The 26325-nt window shown below is 41.6% G+C and overlaps 1 protein-coding gene across 3 annotated transcripts in view; it reads left to right on the top strand.

Moving 5' to 3' along the window:
* Positions 1–26325, top strand: part of cdk6 (cyclin-dependent kinase 6) — a 34985-nt gene that overhangs the window by 5591 nt on the left and 3069 nt on the right. For all 3 annotated transcript variants that reach the window (XM_054764297.1, XM_054764295.1, XM_054764296.1), the window contains 5 exons: positions 745–880; positions 5378–5545; positions 18751–18860; positions 25840–25890; positions 25962–26097. In XM_054764297.1, the coding sequence (XP_054620272.1) occupies positions 745–880; positions 5378–5545; positions 18751–18860; positions 25840–25890; positions 25962–26097 (601 nt within the window). The remainder of the gene's footprint in view (positions 1–744; positions 881–5377; positions 5546–18750; positions 18861–25839; positions 25891–25961; positions 26098–26325) is intronic.

Raw genomic sequence — 26325 nt, 5'->3', positions numbered from 1 at the left:
TACATTTTTTGTTGTTGTTGGTCACTAACGTGATCCTGTTTGCCTTTCAAGTGCAACGAGTGCAGCTGTCACCAACTCGTGCACTCCCTCACAGTCAAGTTGCGTTTACTGTAGGTAGTACCGACCAAATTTGGTTGTTACCTATAAAAGTACCAAATTCGGTACCCATCCCTTAGTCAACACCAGCCACAGAATCAAAGTCATTTGTTCACAAAAACTGTTAATGCCAGTTGAGAGTTCTATCAAGCCAATGCGAAAGGGAACACACTCTGGACAAAAGCGCTTAGACAGCATCAGTCTTGCTGCTCTAAATGAGTCTGCTTACTTCATATTAACTTCTTCTTTACTCATACGTCTTCTCTTACCACCAGCTTCTTTCAGAAAAAGTGTTGCAAAAAGATACAAAAGGACACATGCATGCTGACGTGACACATTTTGACAGTTTTTCCTGAAAATCTAGGTTCAACTGATTTTTAAAAATATTTTTTAGGCATTAATTCTTGGAGGTTGCACTAATTGGCAGCATGTCATAATGTCCAATGCTACATTTAGGTTTTTTTTTCATGGTGGATTTACTATGAAGAAACTGAATAAATGAAGTCACAACTAGGCACATCTTTGTAGGTATTAAGGGAATGTAGTCATGACTGCAAAGAGAAACCATTTTGTTTCATTAGCTGTTGTCTTGTTTTGTTTGCTAAGCACAATCAGTTGTATTGATCGCTCCTGTCCCTCTTGTTCCAGGCTCTTTGATGTGTGCACAGTGTCTCGGACTAACCGTGAAACCAAACTCACACTGGTCTTTGAGCATGTGGATCAAGACCTGACCACCTACTTAGAGAAGGCCCCTGACCCCGGCGTCCCGCCAGAAACCATTAAGGTAATTGCGACCAACCTGTAACTTTCAGTGCTGCTTCAGTAGTTTGTATCTGTAGTTTGTATTGTGCAATGTATTCTTATGTGAATGACGTATATCAAACCACTCGAGTTGAACTGAGGCAAAGTCAACTGTTGAGTTGGTACTCCATGTTCTATTTTAAATATAAAAGGAGATATTTGCTAATCCTCTGTGGCCTTGCATGACCACAGCCACGTCTGTGTAACACTGACCAAGGCATTTCTCTGCAGTTCTCTGCAACATCGCCACTACCAGGGTGTTTTTAAAGGCCAGCACATGTGGCAAATGGCCTCCAAATTAAAGGCTCCTTGTTTTCACTTGGTCTTCCCCCTGGGCAAGAATGTCATCTGAGAAAATGAGTGTTGTGTTTGTGTGAATTAATGGTAATGTTATTTTTTAGTTGTAGCAGTTATACTCACCAGTCGTTCTGAACATAAGGAAGTCTCTTCATCGGTTTCACTTGATAAAATCCACTCTAAGTGTTCACTTACAATTTGCCCAAAGGTCGGAACTGGACGCGCCATTAACCCTTTCTCTGTGACTGCCTTCTTGTATTTTAATCTTTCCCACAAACGTCTTTTTTTAGATCTCTTAATCGTGTTTCACCCCGAGGTCCCAATATTTATCGTGTACAATACCGAAGGGGCATGTCTCCATTTTTTGGCCTCAAAGTTTTAAGTGTCACTTTTGAAATGGAGACATTGTGGAAGCTAGTGTATCCATAGATTTTTTTGGCACCCCAGGGCCAGGTTTACGTGCGAAAGTTCTCTGCCAAACTGCAGTATTGATGAGATACTGTGTAAGCGTAGACGAAGCAGGTGGATCTGACCTGAGGCCTTTTAGCTAAAGACAATCTGGCGTCTGGCACTGTAATTTCTTCTTGTTGTTAATTGTTGTGATTCTGCGTTTCCATGCTGTAGCAATATGGAAGCATCCATTAATACTACAATCGATACAAACGCTATAGATTATGTATGTATGTATGTATCCTATTATTTTATTGGTGTCTATTAGATATACACACATTTTTGCTTAAAAAAATACTTTTTAACACAATTTTTAACAGACTAATACCATTAGTTCCAGACTATAAGCTGCTACTTTTTTCACCCTTCGTCTTAAACAATGATATGGCTAATTTGTGGCTGAAAGAACTACACTATAAGAACTACACTACAAACTCAGATTTATTTTATAGATGACAAATAGTATTATAAGTTTTAGTAGTTAAATGTCTTCTCTTTCTCTTCTTTTATGGATTTTTTTTCATTTTTCATATTTAATTGTGTTTTTAGAATGTTACCAAACAAATTACAAGCTGCAGATGGCCCCCGGGCCGCATTTTGGACGGTCCTGTTTTAAAAGAATAAAATAAATAAATGTTTGACACTTGATAGTTTCTTAAAATTAATAGTATTACTAGCATTTCTTAAACAACTGGCAAGTTAATAATAGAATGAGCTAAACTGATTGTGATAAATACAAATGCTAAATATTTTTCTTTCTGTACTTGTCTTTGGACACGTGGTTATCTTTTGGATTTTTACAGACTAAATGATTCACCCTGGTGGTGTAGTGTTTAATGCCTTTTGTGCAGACAGGCACGGGTTCGATTCCCGGGCGACCGCCCAACACCTAGCTATTGACGTTTTCCAGTACTGGTCCCAAGCCGGGATAAATGGGAAGGTGTGCAGTGTAAAAACTAAGCCAAATCAAACATGCGATTGACTCACTGTGTCGAGCTCTGATGGGGAAAAGCCGAAAGACAAAATAAAAGGATTGATTGGGGAAATAATGAACAAACGAATCATTGATTAAAAACGTTCTCCAGTATTGCATTAATTCCATCATAAGATCAGTGGTGGTTCAACCACCTGTTGAGTTGGTTGGAGGCTTCGCTGCTCCTCCTCCCTTTGCTTTCCCTTAACATCCATGCAGCTAGAGCCATTGGAAGACAAAAGGACAATGATGGAGTGGCAACATGACACTGGCTCCATCCCCTGTTATTTCTAGGACAGTGGACACTGCACAGTTACTAACCCCCGCAAAATGCCTCCTCTACTTCTGCAACAAGATTGGCGTCTGCATCAAGAAACCTCAAATTTGGTACACCTATGCCCATTTGGTGTTTCCTGGTGGGTCACCATTAAATCTCCTAGATGTTAAAAAATGGTCCATAGTCAGCATACAACCAGACGCCCCACTCCCTTGCCAGCCTGTCCACCTCTGCCCCCACCCCCCACCGACCACTCGGCCTCAAGACCCACCACATGCTCATTGATGAAAGAGGCCCTCCTCCAGGAATTAAATGAGCTGGAAGGACATCAAGCAGCCGAGCTAGCCCAGGCCTGGTGATCCTCAGCTCGGCCAGGGCTTGTAGGGTGTCTCCCACCCTTCTCCGCCGCCATCGTCCCAGCATCCACAGCTCTATTCTCTGAGCCCATAAAGGGGGAGGTTAATGAAGCATGGGGAGGGAATTACACTAACGCTAACCGGCAGATGTCTCATATTGTGCTTGGCTACAATAAACAATATGGCTGCCTTTGGTACATTTGCATTAGAAAAGGAGGCATGCTCAGAAAGCCATGTTGCGACTGCATCTTGCAGAGGGCTTACTCCCTTATTCTTGCTCCTCGTGCTTATTTTTGGAGATCAAACCTGTTGCCTTTTTGTGTGATATTGTCTATTTTGAGTAAGTTGTTAAGTTTGCAAAGTTTTTTTTGTGAATTCTGATGCCCACTGGTACTTCATATTGGTTACCTTTTTACTTTTCTTTTTATTAGTTTCAAATTAAACACGCATCATGTCAAATTTAGTTCTCCAACACAGACATTTTTTTTGTGTTGGTTGTCATGGTCATTGTAATATTTTTCATTACTCAGCCGTTGTGGAAATTGATACGTCAGCGAGGAAGGTACCCAGGCCAAAGGGGCCACCATTGTTTGTGTGTTTGTCCAGGAGTCACACTTCTGAGGTAATTAGTGTTTACTAGCAAATCCTGCTGAAAGGAAGCACGGTGAAATGGTTATTTAAAGCAGGGAGGAACTGACTGGGGGGGGTTGCTATTGTGTCAGCCTACACACACATAAACACACGCACACACACGTAAAATAACCAACTGCCTCCCTCTGTTCTATGACCCTGTCTGTCTGCTGCCCTCCTCACTAGGTCATGGCTGGATGGAGATGTAGAAAGGAAGGTCTGTTTATGCATCCTGCCTGCCCTTGGTCAGGATCCCCCACTCCCACTCCTAACGCCCCCTACTACACACACATACACACACATAAACTTTGACCTGGACATGGTGAGGTGCACACAAATAGGAATGCGTTGTGCTCCGTGTATGTGAACACGGGGCCAGGGGAACACGCAGTTTGTGTGTATACAAACAAGCACACTCTCAGCTCCTCGTGTCCACAGTACACGGTGGGGCGTCCCGTCTTCTACGCTGCACAGCAGCCAGCCCCGCGCCGCTTGCTAATGTTTTCTGCTTGAGTGTGCAGGCCTCTTTGACTCACTCACCAGCTGGTCAGCCAGTGAATAGAGCTGTGGGCTCAGGTCCATGTCACTTGTGAGGTCTTGGCTGAGGTTGAGGAGGGAGGGGGGTGATGGTGGGCTAGGGGGCATGTGTGTATTTACAGGAGAGAGTGTATGTAAAGGCTGGGATAAGACCCAGCGACCCTAAAGTCTGAGCATTTTTAACTGGCTTTCATTAAGTATACATCCAAGCTTCCCTGCTGCATTGGGATATGTCAGCTGGTCTTTTATTGGAATACCATAAAACCATCCAATACCAGAGTTCTGGCCTTTTTAGAATGAGCTTTATTCTTGAGCCAAAAAAACACTGCTCCCTCATCAATGGCTCTTTACTTGTTTACAGGTGCAAGACCTGTTTTGGGAGTATTTCAGTTTGAAAGGAACAAGTCTAAGCTGGTCCGACATAGTTTCTTTCTCCCCGCGCCGGTTTACTTTAGCTCTAGTGTTATTGATGCAGCACCTATGGCCATTTCTGAGGTCAGCCTGTGGTCATAAAATGAGAGGGAGCACCAATTAACTCCAGCGGAGCAGCTGCTATGAAACAGAGCTCCATGCTTGTATAGAACGGGGCCTCCCTCTATCATTTGTGTGTGTGTCAGTTATCAAACATCTGCCACAGTCGACAAGAAAAGACACAGGCCTCCTCCATTAACTCCTTCACTACTGAAGTGTGGCTGCCACCGGAGTTAGGCTAATGACGATGGTGCCATTGATGTGAATGATTCTTGTCATTTTCATTCCTTTTTAAAATATACACTCGCCAAAAACCACAATCGGTGCACCTGCACAGTCGAACAAAATCCAAGAAGTGATTCTTCAAACAATCTGCATCACATTCTACATGTTTATCCATATGCAGTACACTGCATGTATGTCAGGTGAAATGTATAAAATGCTTGAACATTTAAAAAATGTTTTTTTGTTGTTTTTTTTTACTTACAGGATATGATGTATCAGCTGCTCCAGGGGCTGGACTTCCTGCACTCGCACCGCGTGGTTCACCGTGACCTAAAACCACAAAATATCCTGGTCACCAGCGGAGGACAGATCAAACTCGCCGACTTTGGTCTAGCTCGCATCTACAGCTTCCAAATGGCGCTCACGTCGGTGGTAAGTCCAGCAATCTAAAATGATGCCAAACAAAAACACTGTTGTGATTTTTTTTTTTTAATTAGTGTTTTTTCACTTGTATTTTTAAGCTAATAAGCAAAGGGAATTAGCTTTTTTAATAAAGACGCAGACACACTGCCTTCATATCCCCTCCCATCCCGTGGGAGTTAGATGAAAAGCATCAAGCGGGCGCTCACAGGGCATCAAGCTGCAATGATAGAATTTCGCAGTGTAAAGTGAGAGTTTAGAGACTTCTTAAGAATCCCTCAGTGGCAACGGTGGACAGGGATGGAACAGATGAGGAGACGCACGGACCCCTCCCTTTCCCGCTGTCGGCACTTTGATGTCCCACTGCTGAGCTTCTGGGCTCTGATGACCAGATAATATAGAGACTGAAAGACTCTTTGGAAGGCATTGAATTTAAGGAGAGTTGAGACTTTAAAGATTCAGAGAGTTAGCAGATGTAACTCACTTCGTTTTAGTTATTTGTCTAGGGATGTTTAACTTATCTGCCCTGCTTTAAAAAAAAAGTTCTTAGCTTTCATTTAACAGATTAACTCTGTCTCTGTCTGGAAAGGTATATTTATATTGAGTTTTTTTGTTTTAGTAGTAATTGCTGTTTGTTGTCGCAACATCATAAATCATTTATAGCATGTTTTAGTTATTTGTTTTTAATCTTCACTATTTAGATTTGCGCATAAATGTTTCGGTAAGTGCCAGGAAGGATTTGCTGAACCTTAGTCCAGCTGCTTAACTTGAAAGTGATGACATTGTTAGTTTTTCAGATAAAGCATGTCGGCGTTCGGTTGGATTCTGATGATAATATACAGTACTGGTAGACGAAGTTTAACTTTCACATTTACTGTTCAAGATGCTCGAAAAGGTGCATTGTTCATTATATGCATTGGGGGTCTAGTCATTGCTTACTGGCAGGGGACACTTTCATACCTGAAGGGAATTCACCCTTCGCGACAGATGTTGAGTCACTGAAATATTTTGCACACGCAAAGGCATTTAACTTGTAAGCTTATTTAAACCACACACTCATTCCTTCCTTGATTATACAGCGAAGGACACAAAAATCAAACAGTGTGAGAGTGGAGTAGTGTAGCACTTAGTCTTGGGTTGCAGATGAATGTTCTTGTGTTTGAAATCCCCCTGTTAGTTCTCCCAAAACACACAACCATCATTCAGCTATTCTGAGCTTCCTCTGTCTAATAAGAGCAGATAATCTACACCACTGGTGGCGTACATGTGCAAAACACCTCACAACATTTAAGAGGATCTTCAGCCTTGCCCAACACAGAGCAGCAGTTACTTATTTAGTCACCTAATGCTGCCGTTATTGGCAGACAGATGGGCTGTAGAGAACTGCTGTTGCTTAAGGGAACAAGACACTTCTCTCTCGAATGATTAATTTTGCACTTCCATAATGACATCATGACCGGTATGATCATTTGCATATAGTTGTTAAGAAATCCCCCCACCACTTGCTTTGTCTCACTCTCACAAACGTTAACACTCTGCTTGTTATTACTTGAATAGTGTGAACAGATTTCTGATAACACTTAACCTTTTCCATGCAAATGGGCTGACATTCTTTGACTTGCTGCAGGGCGCACAGTTCTGGAATACCGGGCTTGTAGTCACACTGCTGTACGCCGGCTGGCTCAGCCCCCTCCAAACACTCCGGCGGAGCTTGACGTGCACCTCCAAAAATTCAAACTTTGAATCAATGGCGACACGGAGCGCACAGCCGTGATTGGTCAGCTTTTTTGTGTACATCATTCCCGGTTCTTCCCTCTCGAGGAAGCGCCAAAACGTCCGCCAAAAGAAACGATGCAGGAAGGTCAGGAGCGTCTGAGCTAAAAAGTTAATTTATAAGGATGCATGATTTTTTTTTCTCAAGCCGATACCGACAACTTCCTACCTCTCAAGACCGAGACCGATAACCAATAACCTGTTTATATGTATTATTTTAAAATAAGAGATTTAAAATAAGATGTAACTTTAGTTTGTACACACCTGGAGGTAAGAACAACTCAAACAAAGGTGGATTTGACTATACTGTACCTGTAGATTTGTCCCAACCAAACATTATGCCATGACTACTATTAACAAAACATAAAAATAATAGCGATGACTTTGAAGTACAAACCATGGCTCTAGCCGTCAAAATCTGGTATTCTTCAACGATTGTAAAGGGCTGGTCATCCAGCGGCATCATTTCCATGATGAATTCACATATCACTTTAGCTCTCGGGTCATCTCTGGCAAACTTTTTTCACTTTCCAAACGTTGTTATGATAGTAACAAGCCTCGGGTGTCGTAGCAATGCTGGCGTTTGAGGTGGCTGATGTGTTGAAGCACGTCAAACCTACCTGGCAAGACGCGTGAGTGACTGTACTACATGTCCACCTCTTCTCGGGGCAGGGAAGTATACCACGATTGATTTCGGTTTGCAGTGACTTGGGTCCAAGTCCGGTAGGAAGTGCAGAGTGTGTGATTGCACCCTCTGCGTGCCACCTCAGCTACTGCAGGGATACGTGGGCGTGTTCATCAAGTCAACTGGAAATGAAGAAGATGGCTTCTCAGTCAAGTTTCTCTTGATGTATTTATAAAGTTATAACCCTCCATGTTAAAATCACTGAGGTAAATGTACTTGAGTGCCCCTTTGGTACAATACATTAATAAAAGTTCATTGTTTTATAATAGTGGATATGCATGGTTGCATGTGACTGACGGCCTCATATACATCACCATTCTACCATGTTTCGCATATTTTGGCCCTCCCTGAGAGAGAGAAAGAGAGTAAGGGAGACCACCCATTGGGTTGGTACAGAGCCCTCGATTAGGCTGCCTCTGGTAGTCCCTGGGGGGCAGTTGCTTTGTTAATGGTATTTTAATGACCCAGTCTGGCTACAGCTTCATTGAACTGCCTTGAGTGACAGGCGGATGGGTAAAACTGATGGGTTAATCTGACATACCAAAGCTAAAAAGCTAGCTCTTTTTTATTTATTATTCTTATTTTTTTTTTAGATAGACCATTGATGTGCCATTCATGCCAAAGGGTATAGTGAAACAGTTTGGCTTCATCTTGATAAATGCTAACCTAAAAGCACTCACAATGCAACTTTAAACCCCCACTTAGGCCTCTGGTTTAAAAAAAAAAAAGGTCATGGATAAGAATCCTAACCCAGAGGATTGTTTTGGTTGTCACCTCTGCAAGAACAATGCCGGAAACCCTGGGGACTTTTTTTTTTTTAAACTGAAGTCAGATAAAACTGTCGTTTTGGTTTTTCTTTTACAGAACAATGGTGTTTTGTAAACTGAAAATGCAAAAGTTTTGAAAACGGGTCTCAAAATGCTTTCACCAACTATTTAGTTATTTTTCTATGTCTATGTGAATGGGGAGCATTTTGATATTTGCAAAAATATCCTGTTTCTACTCACGTCGCCCCCTGAGTTGAAATACTAAACACCATACTATGCTATTATACTAAATACCAAGAACCTGATATTTATTTATCTATACAAACCACTGTATGAGTTGCTGGCACCAGAAAGAGGTTCAAGCATGAATACAGACACTAACAGAACTGCCAACCTTTTTATTTCAGAAATTTTATGAGTATAGTCCCCTCCTCACACCCAGGACTGGACGTGAAGTTATACACCCGAGACTCACTTCTACTACTCTGTTGTGTTGAAAGCAACTGTCACCGTCACTATTTCATAAGCCACACAAGATGCTGGCACGTTGTCATGCATGTAATGCATGTATATCCGATAGTGGAATTCCAATCCGCAGTTTGAACACATTCGGTTATGGTAGTGCTTCAGTGTGTTCTGTGTGAAATGCACAGATGATTGCATGTGGCGTCGACTGTCAGGAAAGTGTTGGTGCCAATTCTGTGGGATCTGCAGGTGAAATGGTCTCCGGCCTCAACCCCGAACTCCTTAAGTTTCTTTAGTACCATTTCTAAACTGGTCAGTCAGGAGTGCCAGCCTCTTGGTGTTATGATCATTCATACGCGGGTTGCCATAGTAATATAAAGATGACAGGATGGTCATGTGCATGTCGTTGCGTGTCAAATTGGACTCAAGGGGAATGCCACCAGATTTAACAAAACATTTATTGTCAGGCTTAACGTTTTTTCTCCTTCCGGTCCAACATGTCCTGGGGGTCGCTGTATTTAATAGTTAGCGCTGGGACATGCGTGCCTTTGTCTTGCTGTTGAGTTTGTGTCTCATCGACTTTACTACTTTACTAGCTTTGTAGGAAATGTCTTCTCATGATCAAAATGATTCAACCTATGAAAGCAGAGGAATCGCTGTTTTTCTTCATTAAAGGAATTTTCACAGCTATTCCCTCGTTCCCTCTACTTCAAAACCCTCCCCCGGCAATTACAAAAATAAGACACCCATATCTTAGGCGACATTAAACAAATTGAAACCAGATTTCCTGCACTCAAAACAGAACACAGCTTCTTACAAAACAATGTAAGTGTTTTTTCAAGAGCCCATTCTCCAGTTATTATCAAAACACTACCTGACATGCATGAGCCATGTTCGATATCCAGTAGCGCGACAACACTAATGTCTATCTAGTAATCACAGTCTGTGAATAGATGTACTGTGGTTCAATGCATTTTTGCTATTTGCCGACGGAAACAAAGAAGAACAGGCAAGGCACCAGGGAGAGGGGGAAAACCCTTGCAGAGCACGCAGGAGAGCACGTGTAGCTCACTCTGGGATTGTTTAGATATCTTCCCAAACAGCTCCACATGGGAAAAAAGGAAAAGCAGTCCTCTTTGCTTTGACTGAAGCCCGCATGAGCAAAGGAGGTGTCCCACAACATTCGCTAGCACACATAGTTCTGTACATTCACACACACACACACATGCAGCATACGAACAAACATAACATATGTCCGTACATGCCCGTATGTGCATGGTGCGTCTTTTTGTCACGTGCGCCATATACGTAGCAACAGGAGCATCTCACCAGCAACACACACTGGTACTCCCCCCTTGCCTTTAACTATAATAGTTGTCGCCTTTCTTTGGCATTGCTCCAGGTCGCAAAGTGGGAATTCTTAACAGCGGTTGTCGTGCATGTGCGCGCGCACACAAAAGAGCAGTGGGATATGGGAGCTGTGTCCGTAGCAGCAGGAGGAGGGGGGGGGGGAGAGAAAAAAATGACGGCATATATCTGGAATTTTCCAGCTAATGATGTGCGGATGTGGTAGCACAGGGGAGAGAGAGCCACTGACTGTGCTGTCTTTGTTTCACTTGCCGAGGGCCCCATGCTGCATTCCTGTATGCTTTGCATACTTTGGCAACAGTATGTCTGCTGCTCTAGCACTTTTCCTGTATATATCAATCTCTCTTTTAATCTCTCTATTATTGCCTTTCTTGGCCAGGTGCAGCATGATTGTTGTAAACTGCAGAATGAGAGGGGGACGTTGCGAGTGAGTCATGCTATAGTGTTGCCGGAGGACCGGAAGTGAGCTTCATAGGTGACAACATCTCGCACTGAGACCACTTAGCATGTATCGTTTTGTCATACTCTAATTATAACTTTTGCATCTGCTCTTCTTTTTCCAATATGTGGCCTGCCTACACACACTCTACACACCCGTTATCCCCTTTTCCTCTGAGATTCACTTTAATTTGTGCTGAATTGCTCTCAGGAATGTAATCACATTCTGACCTAATGATAACGTGCCAAAGTTGAGAAACTTTTACTGCAGTTTTTCTGGGTTGGATGAATTCAATTCTAGCTTTTAATTAAACTTTTAATGCTGGGGTGTCCAAACTTTCCACGCAGGGCGACATACTGAAAAATGAAAGAATGCTCGTCGGACTTAGATATTTTGTAAACCAGCACATGTACATATGCTAAGAAGTTATATGTATTTCATGAAAAAACTGCATGTCAGCCTTGTGATATAGGTCTCCATTTGTTCCCAGTTTTTTTTCTAAATATTTCAATTTTCTTCTTAAATAATTTTCGTAAATTTACTTCTCGTAATATTATGACTTTATTCCCATAATATTAGAACTTTTCCCCACCCTAATTTGAAATACCTTTCAAAAATGACAACTTTATTTTGTTTTGTTTGGTTTGGTTTGATTTAATTTTATTCGAACATGCATGCAGGTTACAATGGAATACATCTCATGAATCATTCCACAGTTCCACATGTCCAAAAGGAGTAGGAAGAAGCAAAGCTTATTTAATCCTATACCCCCCATCCGTTCCACATCTTGTGTAGTACATATTATTCGCTTCCTGTTATTCCATATAATAATCAGTGTAATAATAAATAAATAATAAAAAATAAAAACATGCATAACAGAAGAATAAATATAATAATCAAGACTCTTCTGCCTTGTATTTAGCAAACATCAACTGCTTGTATTGTTTTTTGAATTCGCTCATCTCGGTACATTGTTTGAGTTTCTTGCTCAAGCCGTTCCATAATTTAATTCCGCATACTGAAATGCTGTGGGTCGTGTTTTAAGTTGAATTTTCCTCTAAGATCATATTTCTCCTCTCTTATAGAGAAATACTGTATGACGTTTTTGGGTATCAGGTTATTGTTAGCTTTATGCATTATTTTAGCAGTTGAAAATGTCCTAAATCAGCAAATTATAATGTCTGTGATTTTAAAAATAAAAGGTTTGCGTGTTCTCTATACGCGGCATTATGAATTATCGTCACCAATCTTTTTTGCAGTACATTGAGTGAGTGAAGATTGCTTTTATAATTATTACCCCATATCTCCACACAATAATATGGTAATACCAAAGAACAGTAAAGAGTGTAGAGCGATTTTTGATCAAGAACTAATTTTGCTTTACTCAGTATTGAAGTATTTCTCGCCACCTTTTGTTGTATATTTTTGATATGAGATTTCCAACTCAATTTTACGTCTATTATGATCCCTAAAAATGTATTTTCTTTCACTCTTTCAATATCCTCGTAATGAAATATATATATATATATATTTGTTCCTCATAATATTACAACTGAACTTTTTCCTCTTTTTAATATTGACATTATTCTTGTTTTTTAAACAGCTGGTCAGTGCCCTCAGGCCGCACTTTGGACACCCCTGGTTTAATATATGCTCTTTGGTGCCTTTTTTGTGTAAATATTTGTGGTGAGATGTGCCCATTGTAAACAACAGAGTTGTCAATGGGTTTAAGGGAAATGAATGGTTCTGTCAGTATGACAGACATTCATTGCATATCTTCTATGAATTACCTGAGTATGTTTAATGTTGATTTACCTACGGGCATGTTAGATAATAAACCCTAATTAGCTTTTGTAACATCAGACGCATGCAGTCGATAACTTGGATACATTTGTAGCCACACACATATTAATTCAGGCAAAAGCAGGTGCTCACTCGGTCACGTGCAACCACTCCCACGTTCGCTAACAAACGCCCACACGCTGGCATGCATGCGCCCTATTGTCCTCTTCCACTGTGCTTGCACAGCACGCCGGTGGCACAGGTCCAGGCATTGCAAGTCGCACAGCCACGGAGGTCTGACCCAGGAGGTCTGGAGGTCCTTTGGGGCAGAAGGAGCCATTTCCTCTCTGAGGCGGAGCGGGGAGGAGAGCTCAGCAGTGAGAGTGGAAGACAGTGTTGGTGGTGGTGAGGGGGAGGATGGTCTCAACTGAAAGGAATTCTCAGAATGCTGTCCTTTAATCTGAAGTCAGCCTCACACCACACATGCACACACACTGGCTAACTTTTAACGTTCGTCTCCCTCAGCTTTATTTGACCCCCCTCTGGTGTTTGTTACCATGTGGAAGAAGGGAAGAAATCAGCTAATAGACAGATTGACAACATAGAACAGCTGACCTAAGAGGCACAACACTGTAATATGACACAGTGGGTCTTCCTTCCTTCCTTCCTTCCTTCCTTCCTTCTCTCCATGTATGTTTCTTAATGCAAAATGCACAGATGAAGTAGACTGTTGTCAGGAGGAAGGGAGAACCACTTTGCAACTGTCTTGTATCAAACTGAACGTGCTTGTCAGAGGAAAACGACGCGTAATTGGAGAATGATGTGCGCTTTTGTTTTTTTTTTTGTAAACAGATGTGAGCTTTGGGGTTAGGCCGACAGTGTCAAATGAAATGTACTGCACAGTTGAAGTAAATGGGAGCACAGAGGTCTGAAAAAGTTGACTGGTACTACCGCAGGGTTGGTTTGGGGTCTTACCAAAGAACTGCTGTCAAAGAACTACTTGTACTGTTATGCAATTCAGAAGCATAGCGAGGGACCACGCTGCCATAGAGTGACTTCTACAAAAAATGGCGTCCAACAATTTTGTCACTGTGTGTCACCACACCTCTCTTCCTGTGTGTATCCGTGTGTGCGAGTGTATGAGTGATGTAAGTGTTTATATCTGCACTCGTGGCCAGGTTTTCGAATAACTGTATTGCACTGCAGCGGATATACTGCGAGCTTATAGGTCTGTGGTTCTTCTTAGAAGGCTCCATGCGTGCATATTGTCATACTGCTTTTAATTCTGCAGGGTTGCATGTTTAATGCAGTACACCAAAATCACACATTTTCTAAATCTGCAAGTGACTAGGTTTTTTAAGAATCAATCGTTTAGAATAGTTTTATATCTGGTTTTAGTGTTCTCAAACGTTGAACGATCAATTCCGTCTGTTCATTCTTAGTACACAGGAACCTTAATAGTCCAGCACAATCTGTTCACATTTTGTTTCTCACAGGAAACAATTAAAGCCGAAATGATCTGTTGCAAAGTGCGCCATCGTAAAACCTCTTATAACTTCATGAGTTGAGTGATGAGGTAACAAAAGAGGGAGGTGGTGAGTGTCTTCACATTAAGGGGCTGTCCACCCAGAAACCTTGTCAGCTCAAAACGGCAAAGTATTTTATCGTTTCAGCCTTTCATCCACACGGCAACGGCGTTCTGGTTGCCCTGAAACTATTTTTTTTAAATGGCTTCTAGAGCAGGAACATCTGAACATCATGCCGGCTTGTTGTTGTTGTTGTTGTTGTTGTTGCTGCGTAGACAAGCCAACTGCTACTTTCTGAAAACAATGACATCAACTGACCAGAAGTGACAAGCCGACAAAATATCGAATGCTTCGACTGGCATGACTCACCCCAGTCGACACACTCCTGATATTTTTGATTTTATACTCCAAAATGACTAGCAGAAGTAATTCCACGTCGTCGTCAGTATAGACAAGCACTGGAAAGCGGAAGACAACAGACTTTATGCACAAGCGTTCGTTCTTCTTTTATAGTTTTGGTGTCACATGGTTCTGTTTGCTCAGTGCGGATTTTTTTCAGCCCGCCCAAAAAAAAATTCCAGGAAAGTTTCCATGTGGACAGGGCACTAAACCCAGCTGACTTACACCCTGGATTTACTGCCATTTTGTGCTGAGCAGCCAGGACAGAGATGCTCTTTCTCTGTCACGCTACCTTTGTGTCATCTTTGCCATTGCTGATACTAGTGACATGCGGATTGATATGAAATATCCATACCAGATCTGTATGCTCTTAAATTGATAGTCACATAAAAATATTGATCCCTTGGTATGTCAGTCATTTGAGGTAATGTATATCATTAGCAGGAACACAGTAGAAAGTAATATCGAAAGTGATATCGTCTCTAAATGATACACCATTGGTGGGAAGTACTTTTTCCTCCACCTGGGTACAATGCTCAGTCTCAGTCTGTTGAAACGATGGCCGATCATAAACGGAGTAGTTCTTAATCATTAATAAGTGATTATGAGGCTTTTGTTATTTTACTTATTTTCTTTTTTTATAGTTTAAAACACGGGGCCGCACGGTGGTCTAGTGGTTAGCACGTTGGCCAATACAGGAACAGCCTGGAGATTCGGGATGACCTGGGTTTGATTCTCCCCTGGGCATTTCTGTGTGGAGTTTGCATGTTCTCCCTGTGTGCGCGTGGGTTTTCTCCGGGCACTCCGGCTTCCTCCCACATTCCCAAAAAACAAATCTGCCCATAGGTATGAATGTCAGTGTGAATGGTTGTTTGTGTGTCTATATGTGCCCTGCGATTGGCGACCAGTCCAGGGTGTACCCCGCCTGTCGCCCGAAGTCAGCTGGGATAGGCTCCAGCATGCCCCCGCGACCCTAATGAGGATGAAGCGGTATAGAAAATGGGTGGATGGTTTAAAACACAATTTTCATACATTTTATATGATTTTTGTCATTTTGTTGTATATTGCCTCACTATCTCAATATACTTCAGAGTTTAAAATAAGTAAATAAAATTACTCTGATGTCTTGTGTTCTTTTTGCGATGAGCTATGCTGTGATTTGAAATACACGACTTTTAAAAACTCACCAGACATATACAGGTGTATTGGCACAACGTACCCGTATCGCTGATACGACCATGAACTTATTCAGTATTGAAACAAAAAGGAAATCTGTGGTCTTGCACACCACTAACTGATACCCTTCTGTGGTGGCACCAAAAATAAAAAAAAACACCCTTGCTGTGACATCTTTCATGGTGCCCTGCACAATGACTGTTTTTTTATTTACCTTTTGAGGCACTTTTTTCCCCAAAAAATATCTGTTTCCAAGTAGTACAACCTTTGGGGCTTCAGTGGCCTTCATATCCAACCAGCCTCAGCTTCCCCCCTCATTTCCACTAAAGCAGGAAGCAGGAGATGAGAGTATCACATCTGAAAAATGCTGCCCTCGAGTCTATTAATAGTGTCATTCAGTTTACAAGTAGAGACGTGACTGATCTGTTTTTATTTCCCTTATCTGCCTCACTTAAGGATCCAGTAATGTAATTATGGCCAGTGAGCTAGCTTGGTCCTTCAGTTCAGCCTACGCATGAAAAAGAAGACTTTAGAATGATGTCGCTAGTCCAACGTGTTGTACACTGTAGGTGGCCATTTCCTTAGTCGCACATTTTTAAGATTTTGATAAGGGTGCTACTGTGCCTGAGGAGGTGGAACGAAAGCAACAGGCTGATGTTAAATCCTGGAGTTTAGGAAAGCACCTGGAACCATTCCACTGTAACTAGGGGTCACTGAGTTTTATCTGGAGGTTTTCCCTACTGTTGCTGGTAACAATGTCGCTGCTTTTCCTGCAAGCCACGGCTACACACACACACACACACACACACACACACACACACACACACACACACACACACGCATGCATAATCATTGCTTGCAGCAGAAGGGCATTATGGCCTAAAGCAAGTACAGTACAGTACTAAAGCAAGTACAGTAATCCCACATTTATCACGGTTAATTGGTTTTCAGAACCAACCGTGATAAGTGAATTTCGGCAAAGTAGAATTCCTTATATATAAATCAAATATATTCATCGTTGGAGCATAGAAAAGCTGTTTACAACCTTCTGAATACTTGATTAGAGCCCTCTACACTTGAAATAACACCCCTATAGTCACCTTTACACTCGCATTAACCAATATAGTAGACATAATAAGAGAAAATAAGCCATTTGAGGCATAAATAAGACTCGTGCTCAAGTGCGTTGCTCGGGGAAATGAGTGGGTGGAGGACAGGTGAAGTCATGGGTTCAGAGTTGAGTTTTAGCTTACCTGTAGCTGGGTTACGTCCGTAACAGTAGCCCATATTATATTTCAATTTTACTGGTCTACACCCAAAATACTACTGAAATGAAAGTAGTCATTCTTGGCTAATTTTGGGTCACTGAGTAAGAAAATGATGTTTAAAAATGCTCATTAACTCTTGTTTTAAAGATACACCATGCATGTGGTATACCTTATGCCCACAAATGGCAATGAAAGTAGGCCATATAATGTTGAATACAGAACCTATATTCACTTCACAAGAAGTGCCTAGTTGAATCTTCATAATCTTGTGACTGTATGCACATAAAGTGTACGGAAACATATCACATTGTGTATTACTCCCTATACGTAACTATGTAATAAAGAACCTCGCATAGCTGTAAAATGTTAGCCAATACGATTTTTTTCATGGTCATATTCTTGTTCAGCAGCCCAAAATTGACCACTGATCTGTTTTATCTTAGAAGGAGATTTTTTTTTTTTTTAATTTGAAGACCAGTGTTATTACCATTGTGACTTATCATGTTACTATTGTGCCTGTAAAAACCTGCAACAAAAGCCAGTTGTGCTGGCTTACACCTAGTGACCAGCATAGAATGCTACAATGCGTCTTCTGAATACCATACGTTTGTATTTTACCTCGTTAAACCAGGCAAAAAATATCTCAAATTTGCTCAAATATGCATATTTTTGACAAATAATAGGCTGTATTCAACCGCAAAGATTTGAAGAGAGAAGCCTCAAGTGGCGAGGGACGACTATGGTTTTGAGAACATTTTATTGTGCAAAACTATAATTATACAACATGATGTTGTAGATCCCATTTAAATACAAGAACATTCAAGTACTAGCTGCAGACTTAAAATAAAAAGCTAGCAGTATTGTGTTGCTTTCAAAAGGCTCTACAAGCAGCTCGTTTAGTCCTTGATTCTAAAATGGCACCCAAAATGCAGAGAACATGAATAAAGGAATGGATACTGTGAATTGGGTAAATACAAAGTATTAGGCATGACTACTTTAGGTGAAGAAAATTCTTCAAGTTGAGTGTTATTTCAAATAAAAACATATTGCACAAAATAGCCTGCAACACTTGTTAATGTACACATTTTTTTCAATTAAGCAATGAATTATTTGATTAGAGAACATACCTCCAGTGTGAACTAAAGAAAATATTTTAAGTTTAAAAGTTTATTTCCAACAGTGCCAGGCCATAGACAGTAAAAAGCAGAACGATGCAGAAGGCAGTACATTTAGTTTAATTTCGTTTTGAGGTGATACCGAAAACAATGCCCCACTTCTCGGACGACTAAAATCTCTAAACCAAGTCTAAATAATGGATGCGGCTATGTTTATTTATTACATTTATGATGCGTTGCAGTCTGTTGTAGCTTGTCGCTCCCAGTTTTGCAGGACATGGCTAGATTGTGTCACCAACATGCATTATCATGCATTATAGGGCAATGGCTTGTTAATTTTGCTGCTGGTCACACAGTGTATTTTGATGATGCATCAAAATTGCACCTAGAACTTTGTGCTTTTTTTGATGATCCTCAACTTTTCTGAAAAGTGTTTTCTGTAAATGCTTTTTAGGTGGTGACACTGTGGTATCGTGCTCCAGAGGTGCTGCTGCAATCCAGTTACGCCACCCCAGTGGACCTGTGGAGCGTCGGCTGCATCTTTGCTGAGATGTTCAGGAGAAGGTAAGATTGTCATCCAAAATGTGGTACACAACACCACTCTGCACAAACTAGAGTATGTAAGCACAGTGGAACACGCTTAAGTCAGCCTTGATTATGTCGCCAATCCGGTCCACCATGTTGATGTTATTACTAAAAAAAAGTGCACAATTAAATTGACATACAGTACACGGTCAATTGCTTTTCTCGACATAACCTTTGAGACCCAAAGGGATAATTTTTATGAAAATTGTTCCGTGTATGAGGACATGTGTTATAGTATTAACTTCCTCATTATCACTAAACAGCGTGCCAAAACATAACTACTGTCTAGTTCAGTGATTCTCAACTGGCGAGCCAATAAGAAAAAAAAATCATACAACATATTCTGGAGGGAACTTTTTTTGTGTGTCTATTAATACCCCTTAAGGTGGCGACAACGCTCTAGTGCTATTTGAAACCTGGTGCCATGGAATAAGACCAATAACGTTTGTGGCAAGCTTTGTGGCACAGGAAATGGTCAGAGTCACCATCATCTTGCTTTAAAGAAGTTCTTTTCATTTGGAGGCGACGAGCCAGCAATACTAAAGCGTCTATTAGCGTTAACCAGAGATGTGGACGCGGGTAACGTGACTTGTTGCAATTTTAATGACTTTGGACTCGGCTTGACAATATTGTCCAAGACTGGCAACTTAACTTGGACTTTGACAGCAATGACTCGGGACTTGATTCAGACTTTTAGTCTGATGACTTGAAGATACTTGAGATTTTCAGTGAGTGTGTTGAGTAAAATGTGTCCCCATTCAAAGAAATCATTTGAGAGTAATTTGCAGCAAGACAACATAATTTTCCCGTAGAAACTCCCCCATTGAATGCATCTATTAACGTCCAATCGTGAAAATGTGTGGAGTACATAAATCTTGAATGCGATGTCAGCACTCTCTTTCTGTGACTAAGTCACAGGGGTCTTATTTTATTTTATTTTTTTAAAAACAATTCAAAATGCATTTGGGGTGGGGAATAGCAATCACTTTATTTTGCCAAATCGTTCAGCCCTGGCTTACACACAGCAAGAATCAGTTATTGGGGTTTGCGCTATTCCAAAAATGACACCTGTCAGATGCATTCTGAGCAGCGAGCACTGTCATTTCGGTTGGCTTATCAAACTATTCCAGTAATGACAGGCGACTGGCTGTGGTTGCAGAGCGCGTGTCAAGACTCTTGGTATAGGTGTTTGTCAGTTTGTGGTCTAACTGACTTCACAACAAACACCAGCCCAAGCTAATAACAGACCATTTGACCAAGCAAAATAGTAACTTGACGGCTTACTTCAAGGCATGAAAGATGTTTAGGATGAGCACATTCATTTTAGCATCACTATAATCTTAATTAGTTCAATGAAGACTTCTCCTGTGAGGAGAGAGGTCACATCAGCTTGTCGTGGTCTGCACCAGCCTAGATAAGAAACGTCTTGAGCCAAGAGGAGCAGCCCTGCTTGTAACTCATGCTTCCTTCCCCAACCGTCCTCACACAGCCACACACATGTCGGCCCACGCTGTGCACGTGAGGTGTGGTGGGCAGGCAAAGACTTAAGACTGTAAGAAATCTGAATCGAAAAGCATTTAATGAACCATCACTGTTGCTCCTCTTTGTTCAAGAGATTTCCTGGTTCAATGCCGTTGAAGACGAAAACATCAGTTCATGGAAGGGATATGCTTTGTTAAACATGGGTTTCAGCCAGTTAGTCACTTATCATATATAGTTTCCCCTTGACACTTTGCGGTTTGATTTTGGCGGCTTCACTCTATCACAGTTTTTAATATTCATAAATCATGCTGTTTCGTAGTTGAATGTGATGTTTTATTAGTCAAAAAATAAGCAAAAAAGCATTTTCCTGCATAAAAATGGCTAAATGAACTAAAATACAAATATAAGGCATTCAGAAGACTCATTCAAAGATGCTGTGAATAATCATTAGTATTCTACAAGCCCAAGCTAAACTCAACTCTGAGCCCCCGATGTCACTTTCTGTCCGCCCGCTACTCAGCTCCCCCAGGGAACATATTTATAGCAACACACACACGAGCACGAGTGTGCCAAAATGGCTTATTTACTCTTATGTCTACTATATTGGGTAATACAAGTGTAGAGGTGACTGTAGGGGTGTTAGTTCATGTCTAGAGGGCTCTAATGTTAAAAAACTGTATTCAGCAGGTCATAAACAGGTTTTTATGCTCTAATTGGGAAAACATCTGTTTTATAAATGATTCCTACTTCGCGTAAATTCACTTCATTTAATCCATTCACAGTCGGGTCTGGGACCAATTAACCTTCATAAACGAGGGATTACTGCATTGTTGAAATTGTACTATGGAAAATACAGGACATTTCCATTATCAAGTGCTTACATTACCAAGAAAGCATTCAGTATATTCCTTCTTTTGACATTCAGACTTCTTCCGTAGTCGAACAGGTCTGGTAGCCTACTACAGTATAAAGAAAGTTATGACATGTCAGTTTTTATAGCACTCTGTACTTAACATTTTTTCCACATACATTAACACATAACATTTTGCCTTAACACTTTAAACATGAGACTGTTGCATTACGGACACATGTGAGTCAATATATTTCTCCTTTTTTCTCTATAGTATGACACATGAAAGCATGCTTGTGTGTGCGCGTGTGTGCGCGTGTGTTCTGGCACCTGTCCAACTGTGCCTGAGGAGTGCGAGCTAGTCGGAACACTGTGATGGATACACACACACACACACACACACACACACGCTTAAAAGGCCACCTGTTGGAGATTAAAGGGCACCTGGGAGACGCAGTAAAAGGTGGTACAGAACAATGGCAGAGAAAACTATTGTTTGCGAGTAGGGTGGGCGGCTCCCTTGCAAATCAAGGATTCTAGTTGTTGACAATTAAGCAGACATCCCCTCTGGTGCTTTTAAGTGACCATCAGAATGGGTGACACATGACTTGATTGCAACTGAAAATTAATTGCAACAATGTGCGCTTGACGTCCCCCAGCACACACAAATGTACACAAAAAGTGGTCCCTTCCAGGCCCGCTTGGAAACTGCTGTTGTACATGATGTTATAAACAACTTGCCTTTATAACAAGGTCAATGCTAAGTTGAAAACAACTATAAATTCCCATGACATGAAGCTGTTCACTTGATACACAAAATACTGAAATGTGTAGTCTGCGTACAACTTTTTAAAATTGTAAATAAGATAAAAGCATGAAGAAAGAACAAAAGCTGGGCAAAATGTATTTGTAATATATATAATATATATGTTCTGTATGTGTTTCCCATACATTTATTTGTGGTGGCCTACCACAATTAAATTTGGACCGCTCAAGATTTTTTTTTTTTTTTTTTTTAAGATTTCAATCACAGACACATTATAATAAGCTATGTAGCTTGTCATTATAACTCATAAATCTGCTTCACCTGATATGCACATGTAACATGGACCGGCCCTGCACCCTGCTCGGGCTGGATCCAGCATCCACAGTAGAGTTTAGCAGCGCTAGCCAAGGTCAAGGTAAACTTTCTTATCCCCAAGGTGCATTTTGTTCTACAGCCAGCAGTATCACACAGACACAAACCAACATCCATCCATCCATTTTATCCTTATCCTCACTAGGGTCGCGGGTATGCGGGAGCCTATCCCAGCTGACTTCGGGCGAGAGGCGGGCTACACTGGTCGCCAGTCAATCACAGGGCACATATAGACAATCATTCACACTCACATTCATACCTATGGACAATTAAGAGTCGCCAATTAATCTAACATGCATGTTTTTGGAATGTGGGAGGAAACGGGAGTACCCGGAGAAAACCCACACACCGGGAGAACATGCAAACTCCACACAGAGACGGCAATTCCACCCAATTCGAACCCAGATCTTCCCGATCTCCTGACTGTGTGGCCAACATGCTAACCGCTGGACCACCGTGCGGCCACAAGCCAACAATAAATACAAAATTAAAAACAAAAACAATAAATACAACACCAACATTACAAACAGTTATTCAGCAGTGGCAACAGTGGCTGCCAGAACCAAAGAATTCCTCATTCTTTCGGTCCCACATTTAGCCAGTGAGCCAAAAGCCCGGGCTGTAAACCTCCTGTCTCTGGTGTCTTAAGGCGTTGGCATTCACCATGCTAGCTGGCCTCCGTTACAAACTACCACAGGTGACTTGGTTGCGCATTATAACACATGTGTTCATTAATATAGTCACATATTAGACATACAGTGGCGGCTGCATTATCTGTAAAATCCTTGCATGAATGATGAATGTGTTTCTAATCGTCCCTGTGTGTTATTAGGCGCACGCATGCGCGTCTACCGCTGCACTAAATGAAACCACCACAAACCAAACGGCTCAATTTCACCAGTCCCCACACGAATTTTGGATCATGGAACATTATTATACAAATTAGACAATGACACCCCTCCCCCCCAACAACCCACACCACAGATACACTGCAGTCCTGTGGGAAACGATGTCCATATGTATTTTTATCTTACCCTTGTAATATTTTGCTGGATTGCAGCAAGTGTGATCTTGTTTGCTATTTATGTACATTTTGAAGTAAATTGATGAACTTTGTTCTTGATTAACCACTATGAGCTTTGTTCCTGACATTTTAAGATGCCGTGTGACGCAACACGTGTTCTCACTGTCATAAAAATATACCTTTGAGAGAACGTGAAGACTTGTGAAACATCAAAAGTCCGCCTCGGGGCATTTTCTCCCTTTCATCGTCAAACATGGCAATGTTTAATGCCTCGTTTAATGACTGTATTGTTATGAAAGGAATTTGAGTTTAATATCATACAAGTCTGCATTTGCATGGCTGGGATAGTGTCAGGGTGAGTCATGGAAGCAAGTGAATGGAGCAGAGACGCCGCCTGCTTGTTGACATTCCTGTAATCTTAAAAGGACCAGCGTGTTGTGTTAATGGTCCGGCAGAAGCCTCGCATCCATGTTGACTTTCTCACAGTTAGCCAGTTAGACAGCCTGCACACGTGTATGTAATATTTAAACTTGTAATAAAAAAAACAAGGCATCACCACATCAGACGGACGCACATTCTTTTTCTCTCCATTTCCCACCCAAATTGACACTCACGTGCAACCACACATACACACACACACATGCATTCCAGAGGTTGCTGCAGAGGAATGTGGGACAGAGCAGTATTGGCACCAAAGGGGAAGCATGACTCAGCTGACTCTCCCAAACCATTGTGCGTGTGTGTGTGTGTGTGTGTGTGTGTGTGTGTGTGTGTGTGTGTGTGTGTGTGTGTGTGTGTGTGTGTGTGTGTGTGTGTGTGTGTGTGTGTGTGTGGGTGGGTGGGTGGGTGGGTGGTTGGGCATGCGTGTGTGTGGGTGCATAAGTCCACTATATGCACTTGCAAATCTCACAAAGAGAAACAACCCCATTGTGTCCCATTGTGTATACTTTCATGGCTGTCTGCACATGTGCACAGCAAACCACTCCAGGTTTCAACCCTACTTGTTTTGGCGTGATGATTTTGCTGTAGGTGAATTTTGCAACGCTTAAAACTGGTTTGGTGTGATCTTAAATGGTCGTACAAAATCCTGCATGCATGCGGTTTCTTTCAAGAGGTTCAAAGAAGCCGTGCAAGAGGATTGAAATGCTTGTTAATTGAAGTTGGTGGTTATAGATAATTGCAACAAATTTCGTATTGATGCAGAGGTGATCATATTAAGTAGTGATTCACAACTGGCGCTTGATGCGTCATCTATTAATACTTTTTAAGGTGACGACAACTCTCCGTACTGTTATTTTAAAACCCGCTGACAGAGCAACGATTTTGTACCTTATGTAAGTCAGAAGTGACTGGCTTTATTTCTGTTATGTTCAGTGCTTTAAAGTAAATGCTTTTGAAATAGAAATCAGTTGGAGTCTTTATTGCGAACATGTTATCAGACTCCTGAGCTAGTAGAGACCAAAAGTTAGCGGGAGTACAAAAGGAAAACTTTACCTCTCTATACTATATAAAATCTGAGTAAAAAATGTTCCACTATTTGGGTCGCTGCTTGTCAGTAAGTGGTGATGGTGGATCCTGCTGCCAAACCAGTTGAGAAGCACTGATTTAAAGCATGTGACAATCACTGTAAAATGTGCCAAGCCACTGTCTGGGTTGTGCGCCTTAGTCTTGCATGCTACACTACAATGGAAGAGGACAGGAAACACGGTGGTCCATTGTCCTATCTGAATTGGGGGGCAACCTCAACTGTTTTAAGGCCTGCATACAGCAACCATACACTAATGCATATGTCTAGTATGTTTCCTGCCTTACATTGACAACCTGTGGCGGCTGATCTTCATCAAATATAGCACAGAAAGTATCACATGATGTGAGATAATCTTGTAGCACACAACAGGTATTGTTAGAATGAAGTCCTTTACATCAATACCCCCATTGTTTCCATGAGCAGGAAGGTCTAGTTCCCCATTCGTCTTTCTCAGGTAGGATAATCACACGTTTCATTCACACGCCTCCTATTTTCCTACAAACATTGACATTGAAAGCGAAAGCACACACGGGTTGGTTCTTTTCGTCCTGTCCAAAGGTTGGGTTCTGATGCTGACTAGTGGAATTTGCTCCTGGTGCCAAAGCAGGCAATGGACGCCCACGAGCCTCCAAAGACGGCCCAAAGCCACAGGAACCACCAGCAGTCTTGCTGCCGCTCTCCTCCCTTTTTTTGGTTCTGTTACCAATTCTACTTGAAAGTGCTGAATGCATGAGCTGCAAATGTGAGGCTACCATGGATGTCCACTCGCACAAAACCTATATCTGTTCATTCACAGCATATACTTGTACATAATTTCACTGTTTAAAACGAGGTCAAGAAATACAGAACATAAAGAACCTTTGTATGTGTAACTACACATAATGACAAATAGACTATCTATACTTTTCTCACTAAACTGCTTCTTCTCATTCCCAGACCTCTGTTTCGTGGTAACTCAGATGTTGATCAGCTTGGAAAAATCTTTGAGTGAGTATTTGCACATTAGTTTGATTGACCACAGGAGCGAACGCTTGTCACATTCCCCATCATCCCCACAGTGTTGTTGGGGTCCCTTCGGCAGAGGACTGGCCTCAGGAGGTGGCCCTACCACAGAGTGCCTTCACCCCACGGCCTGCTAAGCCAATAGAAGACTTGGTTCCTGACATCGACGAGCAAGGGCGGGCCCTCTTATTGGTGCGTACTTTGTACTATTCATAAAATTTCACTCGAGTCTTAACTGAAAAAGCCTGAATTCCATTTCAAAGTGGAAACAGCACTGTCAACACTTTCATTTAATGCTGAAAATGGTAGTTTGTAAAAATGGAGGACATACATCGTCAATCTGGCTATATGCAAGTATGTCACAGTTCAAAACAACAGTAGTGATTAAGCTTACCGTAATTTCCGCTGTATAAGTTCCAC

Source organism: Dunckerocampus dactyliophorus, chromosome 20, assembly GCF_027744805.1.
Source record: "Dunckerocampus dactyliophorus isolate RoL2022-P2 chromosome 20, RoL_Ddac_1.1, whole genome shotgun sequence".
In the NCBI taxonomy this organism is placed as follows: Eukaryota; Metazoa; Chordata; class Actinopteri; order Syngnathiformes; family Syngnathidae; genus Dunckerocampus; species Dunckerocampus dactyliophorus.
This window is presented reverse-complemented; position numbering and strand designations above follow the sequence as displayed.